The sequence below is a fragment of the Vanessa tameamea genome, chromosome 4 (genome assembly GCF_037043105.1).
Source record: "Vanessa tameamea isolate UH-Manoa-2023 chromosome 4, ilVanTame1 primary haplotype, whole genome shotgun sequence".
NCBI classification, from domain to species: domain Eukaryota; kingdom Metazoa; phylum Arthropoda; class Insecta; order Lepidoptera; family Nymphalidae; genus Vanessa; species Vanessa tameamea.
The window spans coordinates 9,486,146-9,499,933 of NC_087312.1; the positions used below are offsets into that span (position 1 = coordinate 9,486,146).

Below are 13,788 nucleotides of genomic sequence, written 5' to 3' on the forward strand. Positions count from 1 at the left end.
TGAAGACTGTGTGGGACTTTAAAAGAGTTTCTATGCCACCCGAAACTTTTTGAAGTCTACTGGATGGAAGAACCCATATTTGATGATGATGTAAATTTTAAAAATCAATAAAAAAATCATCACAATTTATTTAAGTAGAATTCAAACAAGCACTTTGATGGCTTTTACATTAAATTTAAAATGTAAGTTCTACCTAGTAGGTAAGTTACTTAGGTATGTAATGTTTTACCACCAATTAAGCAACATTTATGTTAACACACGTGATTTATACACGTGTAAATGCATTATAATTTGTCCATTATTTTCCGTCAGATTCACGACTAATAAGTGAAATATTTAGTATTATCTAATTGTAATATCAACAATGGTTACTGCATCTATGATTAAAAAATATATGTTTCTGTTGATATATCCGTCTGAAAATAGTAGGTATACTATCTCACAACCTTTTTCGGACGACTGCTGGAAGGCCTTTCAAGATGTGTCAAAGTTTCCAGATATCGGTTCACATGGTTGCTCTTTGCTGCAATTACCTAATCAAGGCCTCCATCAAGGACTTGTCTGCTTCTCTGATTGATCCTGTGACATGTGTGCTTTGAATTCTGTCACTAAACTATGTCCATTGTTATTTTAAAAGAAAAGTGTCATCCTTTAGTTTCTTTCCTCTACACTGAGAATCAATTATATTCTTGAAACGTGCTAAGCTTCTTGAATAACTTAACATTATGTTATTTCTAAAGAACAACTAATTAGTATTTTTTCAGTTATGTAGAGATATTCGCAATTTCATGAAAATATTTGTTTAAATGAGTGTATATTTTTATTTATAATAGAAACAATTAAATACTATTTTATTTTGATGAAATATGCAAACACGTTTAATAAATCAATCGGGATCTAAGGTATTATTAAGAAGTAGACCGTATGTGACCCACTGTAGGGCAATGGCATCTCCTCTTGTTTGGAAGGAAGCTTATCGGCAAACACAGTGGTTTGGTCAGATAAAGCAATTTTTCATTCAACACAGATATCCATTTCACCTTTGAGCACTAAGCTATTAACCAAATAAATTAATTAACAAGAAAACTCACTGGTACTCGCATAAATTTTAACCCATTATTCGGTTAAGTTCCATTGTCCTATCAACTAAATCATGTCGACTTATATTCTCGTAATAGCCAGTTAGTAATCAAATATGATATATATTTCTTGAATACATTCTAGCCACGTGTAGCAGATATTACACGTGTAGGTAGGTAGGCTACAGGTTAATATCGCTACGATCACATTACGTACAGGATACAGAGATGTTCTTAGGTTAAAATGTGTGATTTAGTTGTTTCAATATCGCGTTGGTACTTCAATTTCATGACTTCATTGTTCGAATAAGGGTTCTTACAACATGTGGAGCTATTCTGTTTGATCTAATCTTTACACATACGTAATGCATAATACTAGATACCTTATCCGATTTTAGCTGAACATGAAAATAAAAAAAGTAAATAGAGATTAAACGAACATAATAATAGATCTTGAGATTCACCGTAACAACCAAACAAACACTGATGGTTTTAATAGAACAATTAAGATGCTGACTAAATTTGTATATAAATTATTATCTTGAACGATTACCTACGGTTTCATAATTTTATTACTCATAGCAATCTAAGAAAGCTATAATTTTAAATAGATACGAAACATTCGGTCCCTCGATAATAATAGGTTGACCAATGTCCATTCCACCCTTAAACCATGGACATTACAATGGAATCGATGATATCGTGAAGGGTTCAAACGAAAAAACTACACTACCAGAATGCTTATTACGCTACTTAGCAAGACCCTCACTCCAACACAGCTTGCATTCTATGCACCCAGATGTCGAACTAATAATAACACTTATGCCCTAGATAATAGAGTCGTTTTTCACTATTGCCACCCTCGGCCCGCCTCCAAGGGGCGTCGCTCCCCCCTCCGAGTAGCATCGAGTGCGTTCACACAACTTGCTTATTTTTAAATTTTAATCACAACTCGGCTGTTGATTTGTACAAAAAGTGGAATGAACGTGTCCAGTGACAAGTTAAAAGCCTCTGATACCAACGAGGGACAGTCAGCCTTCTTAACGCACAGATGACATATATTAATTTTATGTTTTAATTTAATATTTTATAGATTATCTATCAGTTTATTATTTACTATAACAACTATTTTCAGTAAGAAGAATTTAATAGATAATATTTGTTATTGCAAGTTTAATAGTAGAGATATTTTTATTTAAATATGTAGTCAATAAAAATAATTTCGATATTATATTTTGTAATACATAGATTTCTATTGAATATATTAAAATATGAAAATGTTAAAAAATAGGTAATCTATTAAACGTATTTTTGAGAAAATTGATCGGTTACAATATTTGTATGGTTTATTTTACAAATGGAGCTAAAAAAATAATTGCCAAATCATGGCAAAGTAAATATATATTGTATTATTTATATTTTTTTACTACATTGTAAACCGTTTATTATTTATTATATTATATAGTTTATTATTATTTCATTTAAAGAAATATCACACGATTATATTGAGCATGAAAATTAATATTTATTAAAATATTTTACTCTAATCTCGCAAGGAGGAATACCTATTTCATTATTTAATATCAATTCATAGCACACATTACTCAAAGAACTACTAAAGAAAAATATTAAAACAAACAGAAAAAACATTTAAAGTTTAAACTTCTATTCATCCTTAATTTGCAACAAAGATGTTTATTTATTTTAAAAAGTAAAAAAATATATATATTTAAATTACACTAATAAAATGCTGTTAACATTTATTAAAATTTTCATGATTCATGATTATATCTACCCAGTTCTTTAGAATTTCAATTGATCTTTCATTTTGTTATGATAAATTTGTAACAATCTATAAAAACTATGTTTATATATACGGTATGAACGTACAACGGTGCAAACTTAGCGACTCAACGAACAAAATTTGATTGTTAAGTTAAGATATAAAAATCGAACAAAATAATTAATTCGATTCGTCACAATTCGCGCATCGGCAACATTTGAACGACCATTACCGACCTAACTAACGTTCAAAACTCCCGATAACAGTTTACTGCGTAACGATACGGTTAGTTTGAACCCTTACGTTGTAAATTATTTTAAACATACTAACCGAAAGATTGTTGTTCAATTTTACGCAAATTTGATTTAGTGCTGCAATGTGTGTGTAGCATAATTAACTTTTTCAATTAGTTATTGTATTGTAGACTATGTAGAGCTTTATTCTATGATGTCTGCTAAAATATATTTGTGACACGTTATCATTAAAATATGGGTTATTTAACATAATAATACCCAGTACGTAAAAACGACAATAATAAGATATACATATATATAAAAAAAAAGTTCCTACTAAATAATGTAAATGTAAATAATATTACAATACAGACATAATATGTTAAACTCAAAAATATGTTAACCTAATCAAACACTTCATCTTTATTACAACATTTCACGGTACTTTTCACGAGATATTAATAGTTGCTTATAAAGTTTTTTTTTTAGAAATATTAGCGATTCAATAGAAACGCAATCCCATGGTGAGCTTTTAAAGTCCATAGATAGTGATGTGAACGAGAAACGCAAATAAGTACTTCGATAGAATTGGTTCGCTGTTTAACCAAAGCCTTTTCAGAGCCGCGGTGAGCCATTTAGCAAATTTCAATAGTTATCGCGCGGAGAAAAACTCGCCGGACGAAAGGGACATGGCACGAGACGCGCGGCCGGAGCGAGCGAGACGGACGTAATAAGAAAGAAGTAATAAAAAAGCGGTTGTGTGCGTGGTCGGAGTGTGGTGGCATAGGGCGGCGATCAGGCCCCTCCCTGTGGCTCGTCGCCGCCTCGCCGCCGCCTCAGTCGGGTTCACAGCGCGCGGAGTCGCACCGGTCCGCTCTATCGCCTTCCTTTCCGCGCGTAAAAAGTTTTCCTACTATTCCGAAACTTCTGATCGCGGTGACAACACACCTAAACTTATTTCAGTTATCGACACGAATAAGTTTATTGACAAAGCGTTTATGAACTAATATATATTACTTGTGTAGAATATTAGTGATATTTCAAAAATACATTTACATTTAGAATTATAAAAAGAATCCAGTTTCGAGTATTATCTATAAAAGTCAAGCAGCAAATATAATATACAAAAGACATTTAAGTGGTAGCAAGATATAATTATATTGAGCTCTTTGAAGACTATGATATGTGCCACTGATGGGATGTACAGTCGGTGAAGCGTGGGGCCGCAGGTTCTCAGAAGCCGTGAGCTTGATGCTGCTGCAGGGTGAAGGCCGGGGGCCTGCCATGGAGGATGATTGTTCGGCGCGGCCATGCGCCACTGACTTCTCCATCGCTGCTATAATGGCCAGGGATCGGCAGGAGCGCAGGGAACGGAGGAGACACAGAGACCCCAGGGAAGACACACTTACGCCCTTAGGTTAGTCAACAACCAATTACATATTTTGTTTTCGTATTATTCTTGTTAACATTAATTTAAGATAACTCCTTTTCAAATACTAGACTAAGGATGAAGCAAGTAACTGCCACCACAAAGTAAACTTAAGATGGAAGGTACCCGTTACCACCATTTTAAAAAATATCATTAGATAAATATTTATTTAAAACTATAATAAGTAGGTACTGAATTTTACGTTTACTTTACTAGATCTCATCTTTGTTTACGAACTTAGCTATACTAAGAATATTTTATTAAAAGTAAACCATCACCAGCAAACCTTGACGCAGGGCAATGTACGTAGAGAACTTGACGAGAGTATTTCATTTAAGCAAATGTCAATTTGCTCTGCATTTTGTATGTAATTCACATAAAATGTGAATTCAATAAAAAGTGTATTTTATATATTATATATTTGTTGTAAAATATATTTTTAGTGTCAAGTATATAATTTATCTCTTGTCTTTAAATTAAAAACCTAGGTTTTAAAATAATACTACATAAACAATTTACGCCAAATGAATAAGTAATACTGTTATAAAACATAATCTGGATTTTATTTTATATTTTATAAAAAAATTTAATGCAACTTATATCACGTATCATATTTATAAAATAAACTCAGAAACAGATACGTTATTTCTTATTTACCTTAAATAAATAAAAGGCAAAGGATTAAACAGAACATCCCAATAATATAAACTTACAAAGGTTAGATTAAATACATAAATATAAGTTATTAAATAGTCGTTCAAAAATACAATATGAAGGTAACTTCATTTCATTCTAGGTATATTCCGAAACATGTAACATGAATAATAAATTTTCATTTTTATACATTTTTATTAATCTATCAGTTTTAATCAATTAATAATTATAAAATGATTCTTATGTAAATAAATCAATTATTGTATAACATAGAAAAACAATTAAATTTATAGTTTTAGAGCATCCAATACATATATTAAAAATCACTAAGATTTTTTAAATATCTCATTCTATTTAACAATATTTAATTATAACTCTCATAGAATAATAAAATCATCATCAATCATCATATAACACGCAAAAAGGTTAAATATATTACCTACACTGCAATGTGTTATATAACATAACATTAAATTAGTTGATAGAACTACCTATAGCATTACCGGGATATTTTTTTTTATCGTATAAATAATTCCACTGAACCTAAAATTAGACTTACCAATAAAAATTCCAAATATATTTTTAATTTATTTTATTTTAACCAGAGAATATTTTATACCTTCCGATAATTAATTTATATTATCGTTTTAAAGAAACCAAATATTATATAACTATAAATATATATTGTCCCGTAAAAATACAAATTTAATAATAGCTAACGACCGGGCGTTGTAATCTAAATTATTTGTTAACAAAATATCCGATCGTCTGTCTATTGCATCTACATATATCTATGGCAGAAATCTCCTTGCACGTGATTAGAACAACTAACGAGTTGTAAATATGTTTAGCGTTTCGTAAATACACATAAGAAAAGAACAAAATATGTATTTGTATATAAAATATACAATACACTCACAAAAAAATATAACAAAAATAACTTGAAATTTTAAAAAACCTAATTTTTAAATATTTCGCATACAAAATGTAAATTTTAAATAACACCATTTTTTTATGTTAAACGATAATGTACGTACATCATTGACGAAGCTTCAACCGAATGCAGATATTTCGTTAATATATTTTTAATTTTTAAACATTTGTAATCGCTATTAATTATTCTTATCGAGGCATTTATAAATGTTTTTCAAGGTTTCAATGTGTATTATGTTTTGTTTTAATTAGCAAGTAGTTAGTTCAATTTAATTACACAACCTACATGCCCTATTATTAAATATCATTTAATGTTTCATCAAGTATATAATATTATGTTTAAATAATTACAAAAGAATACTTCGTTTTTCCTACTAAGACTCGATACAAAAGTTACATAATACAGCGTAAATAGAGCTAGCGTTTATTATTCTGAAATTTTAATTTATTTTTGAAACATCCGTAAACATTTTCACATTATTCCGTCTGATTAGAATTAATACTCTGCGGTAGGTTGACGTTTAGTTGTTCATCTTGAAAAAATAATTTAAATTATATCAACTTTCTTTACAGACAGCTAGTATGTGTTACTCGACTAAAGCTTATTTTTATTTAATGTATATTTAACATATTTAGGATAGGATGCCAAATTTTAAACAAAATAAAAACTGTTTATAGAATTAGATACTATGAACTATTTTATGGAATTCATACAGTTTTCTAATAATGTAGTAAATTTAAGTATACAATATAAATCAATAAATAAAATTACAGTATACGAATCATAAAAAGGGTTTAGTGTAGCCGAATAAAAAATTCATATTTAGAATTCAAAAAAAAATAATGGAATATTATAGTTAATTCAGAAATTGGGTCTTATAAAACGTACATATTTACAGAAAAGTTTGTGGATGCGACGGCGTCAGCTTCTGGGTCACCTTCGCCACCGTTAGCTGAATACGAGCGAGATTCCCCTGTCGATGTTTCGTCAACCTCCGAGGCAGGTTCGGCGAGCGGCGCTCCGAGCGGCTCGCGAGCACTCTCTCCTCCACCCCGCAACCCGCAGCTCGCGGAGCGTTGGTCAAGTGAGGAGATGCGACACATACAGTGCCATCTTGAAACTAAGGAGTTATGGGACAAGTTCAACGAACTGGGAACTGAAATGATCATCACGAAAACTGGAAGGTATTATAATTCTACATTTTTATTATTTTCATATAAACACAATAATTACAATAACTATTAAATAAACACTTAAATATATTAAATTAATTAAGACCGATTTTAGATTCCAAGAGTATGACTTCAAGGGTGGAACTTAAGCCTCCATCCGCGGCAATTTAGCTTTTCCCGCTACTTATCTACGGTTAAAATCAGAGGTAGCAACTACTGAGTCAAAATTCATTACGATCGGTTCAATAGTTAAATCGTGACGACATAACAAAAATACAGACCTTCCCCATTAGAATATGAATCTGATACTATACATTTGTAGACGTTACGTAGTTTGAAGCCCAAGAAATTCGTCGTAATTTACAAAAATAAACCGTCATGTCGAATCATGTACAAATTCACAACAGCAGAGTTAAAAATCGCGGTGGTAGGTAATTGAAATCATTGTTTGAACGAAATCAATGCAATATCGTAGCGTTGATGTCGATAAGGTAGGTGGCACACGGCGCGGCGGCGCGAGGCGTATCGGTCGCGCCTCGCTATCGAACAATGGGTAATCGTGAGACCAACCGCCGCTCACCAAAACGGACATGAAATTCCACTAGGACCAATTGCTTATACGAAAAATTAGTGTTACTATTTAATCGTACGTAAATAATGCTCTTGATATAGCTAATAAAAGCGACCCAAGACATGCTAGGTTTGAAGTTACAGCGATTTAACTAGATAACGGGACAAATTATTATTAAAAATTACTTAGGATACATTTCCGATTTTTAAAGGAAGCGACTAAATATACACTGCTAAACATTAATGTATCGAAACTCTTTACCATAATTACTGCAATTAAAATCAAGAACTAAACCTCTTTTAAGCTTTTATTAGTTTGACCTGTAAGTCTATATCTATATAGAAATCTTTGGAACATGATAATTTTGTTTGTGCCCTGGGCAGTATTGTTTGGATAACAAAATAAAAAATGGAAAGTGTAGATGAAGACGAAGGTGGTACACGCCCATCCAAAAGAAACATGTTCACTCTACTCTTAAAGGCTCCAGAGTTCAACTCATCAGGAAAAATAGACCCAGGCAGGTCGTTCCAAATTTTGGCGACTCTCACCAAAAACGAGCTGTCAAACCGTTTAGTTCGAATTTTGGGTATGTCAACAACGTATGGATGAAACTTTTGCCTGCGCCTAGTTGTCCGATAAAGGAATGGACATGGCTCAATCAGTTCGAAAAGAGCCTTCGAGCACTCTCCGAAGTGTATCCTATAAAAAACCGATAAGCTGGCAACTCGACGACGATGCTCAAGGGTAGTCTGCTATTTGAGAGCTTTTCGTTGTTAATTAACCTACGGGCTCTTCGGTCAACTTAATCCAAAGCTTCCAGATGATATTTGGCTGCACCGTTCAAAAGATGACTGCAGTACTCCATGCGGGATCGAACTTGGGCAGTGTAAAGATTAAGCAGTTGTTCAGAGTTGAAGTACCGCCGAACCTTTGAAATAATTGATAATTTCTTGGATGCCGCTTGTGCCATAGACTCAATTTGTTGGCCAAAGTTGAGGTTAGAGGTGATGGTAATACCTAGAAGCCCTAGATGATTAGTAATCGGTAAGGATACACTTTTGAAAGTGGGTGTTACATCTAAGCTACTCTTTTTCGCGGAGAAAAGACACGCCTGTATTTTGAAAGGGTTGAACTGGACAAGATTGGCGTCACCCCTATCGGACACCCACTGCAATGTCTCATTCACCCGTTCAATCATGGACTCTCTCAAGGACCGTATTTCCTCTGGACTAGCTCGCGAGTTGGACACGTACCTCTCAATTACGGTGCTGTCATCGGCGTAGCTAATAATACCGGGTTTTAAAAGATCGTTTATGTGCAACAAAAACAAGGTAGCAGAGAGAACAGATCCTAGAGGTACCCCAGCATTGATTGCCATTAGATCGGAAGAGCAGCCATCCAAGACAACTCGAATCGACCGTTCCCTCAGGAAGTCACATATCCATTCGCAGAGCTCAGTAGGTATGCCGTTTGCTGGAAGCTTACTAAGTAGTGCCTCGTGCCAGACCCGGTAAAAGGCCTTTGAGATGTCTAATGAAACGGCTATTGCTTCACCGTGACCCTCCAAGGCCTCGCTCCAAAGGTGGGTGGCATATATTAGCATATCTCCGGTCGAGTGTCCCCTGCGAAAACCATATTGGTTATCAGGAGACGATTATTTAAGATACGCTCCATAATCTTACAGATTATAGAGGTGATCGCGACAGGTCTGTAATTGGCTGGGTCTGCACGGCTTCCTTTTTTGGGAATAGGCTGAACATTAGCAAGCTTCCAGGATCTCGGAACTTTACCAGTTTCTAGAGAGAGTTGGTATAGACGGGTCAGAAGAGGAGACAACTCGGGGCACGACAATTCAGTACCACTGCTGGAATGCCATCAGGACCACTGGCCTTATTAACATCCAGGTTCAGCAAACATTTCAGTACCTCTTTTTGGTGGATTTTAACGGCGCTCATTTTAGGGCCAAACGGAGGTAACTGAGGTGGACACTTACCGTTGCTGTCCAGACGAGAATACTCTGCGAAGAGATTGGGAAAATAAATTTGTCTTCTCCTTAGCGCTGTGGGTCAGGGATCCGTCAGGTTTGTGCAGAGGAGGCAGCGAAGAGCGACAGAAGTTTTTCTCAACCGACTTGGCGAGGCTCCAGAAAGCTTTGCTCCCTGAGGGAAAAGAAGCTAACTTTCCCCCTATACGGCTAATGTGGTCAAAACGAGCTTTTCTTATCGCTTTTTTACAAGATTTAGTAGCTGCGTTGTATGTTCTTCTTTGCCTGGATATCCAAGGCTTTACTTTTACGAGCGTCAGCCCAGGACAAATAGGCTTCATGCTTACGCTTTTCAGTTAAGGGGTATTCAGCATTAAACCACGGGCGAGCTTTGGTCTCAAGGGATACTTCAGCAAAAGGAATAAAATACTCCATAGCTTGATAAATCACACTCGAGACAGAATATGCGCAGCACGATGGATCTCTAGAAGAAAAACATACCTGCGTCCAAGGATAAGAGGCGAAAAAGGGACGCATCTCATTCCAATCCGCTGTCTTGTATCGCCACACTCGCCTAGTACCTTTAGGACTGGTGTCAGGAGGCGAGTAGTGCGACACAGATTTCACCACACAATGATCCGATGTCCCGAGTGGTGGTGAAATGGTTAAAAAGCCTAGTCGTCTCCTGGTCCCCGCTATGCGAACGGTAGACACTGGCGTAAACTAAATAGTTTACGCCAGTTCATTGATCAAATGATCAAGGCCAGTATTCACAAGAACCCATAAAACAGAAAGGTCAGGAACCTCCAAGTTACGAAGACGCTGACAGCAGATCACGTCCCTGATGTATACGCACTGCGTGGGCACGGAATTGGGTCTCCAGGATATACCCTGGATAGTGCAGGTATGTTGGATCGGACGGGTTACAGATTTGCGTCTCCGTTAGAAAGAGTAAGTGAGGTCTTTCAGTCTCGAGATGGTGATGGACATCATTGAGATTTGAGTGCAATCCTCCGATATTAGAGAAATGCACTTTAAGGAAGAGGAAGTGCAACCGCTGGTTAAACTTGCTTTTCTTTTTGGTTCTTTTCATAGTTAGAGTGAATAGGGGAAGGGGAAAGAAGTTGGGAAAAAGTACCAAACCAGGAGACAAGCAGCCCGCAAGGAACAATACACCGATGGGGAACTTGTTTGGAGAGCGCGGGGACGCCCGAACGCCCCCGGGAGTCGCCATCGGGTCCTCTCCATCCGGTCGCCAACCGGAACGATGGAGCAACTCCGGGATTATGCGTGGCCGGCGGGGCAGCCTTTCACGTGGGGCTAGCACGCTAGTTGGGCCCCCTACAAACCACGGGCGGCTAGCGGAGCATGCATGGATGTATTACTTATGCCAGTATAGAATTAGACTATCGGCAATTTTACTTAAACTAAAATGCATTATTTACTCGTGCTTTATAATACGTGCCTAATAAAGAAACATGTAATTCGAAAGGTGCGCTTATTTGCTAAATTAGTAATTGTTGGAATTATCGTATGAACAAGGCGACGTCCATAGCGGTTACGTCGCATGCGGCGACGTTATCGGGCGACGTAAATCAACGCGACAGTTCGCCGATCGTGACAAATTCGCTAACGCAATCTTCTGATAAGCTAGACCTATTTCATTTCACAGATTCCTTTCAAAATGATTATATTTCTTTTTAGATAACAGTATTTTGGTTTCAGTAATATTTGCAGAGTATTATCTCACACAGAATATGGACAATTCAAAATTACTGATTAGTAAATCAGTTAAAGGTTTTTTATAATATTGTGTGAGAAGTTTAAGGCATCAGAGCAATTACAAGTTAAATTATTCTGCAATGCCACTAAATATCATCGTAAGTAGATTAAGTGCACGAAACAATGAACGCTCTTTCATGGACTTTAAAGGCACATTGATACGAGTACCTTACATATTTATACGTTATAATGTTCTCGAGTTAACGACGTCAAGCATTCAGTTTTTTCTACCATGCACCATAAAATACGACATTCGAAAATATAACAGTCGCATTTATTTTCAAATCAAGCGAAGCATGGCATTCACAATGTGTGTTTTATGTTGTGTTGATTCATAATAATTATGAAAAAAATTGATACCACTTAAAACAATACAATACTTTATAAGTAAGATTGCATTTAATTGTATATTTTAAAATATTTTTGTCGAGTATCGATAAAAGTTTGTTTTTTGTCTATGTTATATGATGCCCAATTTTATCATTTACATTTCGATACGGTCGTATAAAAAGATTAAAGGCTCAAACTGGGCTTCAAAAGTCACATTGGGAGACAATTTGCCACACGCCGTCACGCGGACTTATCCGAGTCGGCCTCGTCGATTAGCATAAATCTCGCCAACTAACCGTCACAAATGAGCAGCAGATACACTGCCGAATACACGCATTCAACTAAACAAACAACGAGGAGGGCATGCGATCGCACGACATTCACATGTCGCAGGACGATGCGCGACGAATCGCGACCGTTGCTCGCTCAAATAAATCAGCATTATCTCGCGAGATAGCCGCGCCTGGACCCACCCCGCCGTATCACGCGGAGCCCTGTGTCGTTCGAAAAAATTAATGACTCGGAAAAACGATTCGCTTATGAGGGATCTTTCGATGTAATTGAATTGCCCTACTGAGATCTGCTGAATTGTTGCAAATGCCGAGTCAGGTGCACCCACTTAATCTAACGGGTTTTTATTGCTACTATATCATTTCGGTCACCGCAGAGACGATTTAATTCTTTTTTCGCTTAACGTTATGTTGTTTAAAGAGACTAAGAATAATGCGGCGAAATTGACTTGATTTGCATATACATCGACGAGGGCACAGGAAAAATGTGGTGTTGTTAAATCCGAGTACATTAGCCGCATTCACCCCTAAGAGATTATCATAACAAGCGTAATAGAATAATGTAAGTAACCATCTCGTGGTGGTTTGTTGTCATGCTAATCGCGCGCGGATCTAACACGGTAAACATCATTATAAAGACAGTCTTTGTGAGCCTTCACTCCATTCAATTACTGTGCATATTTCATTCGTTCAGCAAATATTATGACGTTAATATGGTTCATTTTTAATGAAGATATTTTTTAAACGATGTCTTCGTAAATTTACGTATTATTATAATCACAACAATTTACGATAAAAATGACGACGTGTAACGGAACGAAAAATCGATAAACGTATTTGGTGAGTTACGTTATAATTATTAAATCGGTAAACACGATTAGAACCAGATGAAAATAAAACTCAATATATTGAGCTCATAAATCTTACGCTTTGATATCGCTTTTGATATTGTAAATGGCGATTGTAAACTTGTCTTAATTGATTTAAATTAACATGTTTTGATATAAGAGTCTATCGTGAAGCGGCAACGGAGCGTGGCTAAGATGTTTTCCGGCGCGATGTTGCCAACGCATTACAATCACGGACTTGGCAGACAACAGCCGCTTTGATTTACTTCTCACCACCGTTTCTTTCATATAAATATTTGATCCTCGCATGATAAATAACATTCACATATTTTATACTTGCGTAAAATATTTTATATTTCACGAGAAACAAAACATTGTGTTTTCTAATTGTTTCCTTGAATCGCTTTGATGTTTTGAATTCATCTGGCGTCTAGGCAAAGGGTAATTGAGATAGAAATATGTCACTTGATCAATGATGAAAGGAGTGACATTTATTATGGCCATTAAATAATTAAAAGTCAAAAAATAAAATAATAGAAATGTTTTTACTGTACTGATTTAAAAATCATATTTTTGTGTACTATTAGTTATAAGAAAATAAAAAAAACCGCATCTAGTGTCAGTTATTACGCTATCATTAGAAATCTTTATAAATTTTCTTATTCGTATTCTCTCCAGGCCTTTTATGAATGAATACGT

The 13,788-nt window shown here is 35.4% G+C and overlaps 1 protein-coding gene across 2 annotated transcripts in view; it reads left to right on the top strand.

The window, feature by feature from the left end:
* Positions 1 to 3,909: 3,909 nt before the first annotated feature.
* LOC113402698 (T-box transcription factor TBX20-like) overlaps positions 3,910 to 13,788 on the top strand; it is a 33,809-nt gene continuing 23,930 nt past the window's right edge. For both annotated transcript variants that reach the window (XM_064220721.1, XM_064220722.1), the window contains exons 1-2: positions 3,910 to 4,512; positions 7,011 to 7,296. In XM_064220721.1, coding sequence (XP_064076791.1) covers positions 4,290 to 4,512; positions 7,011 to 7,296 — 509 coding nt within the window. In that variant the 5' untranslated portion in view covers positions 3,910 to 4,289. The remainder of the gene's footprint in view (positions 4,513 to 7,010; positions 7,297 to 13,788) is intronic.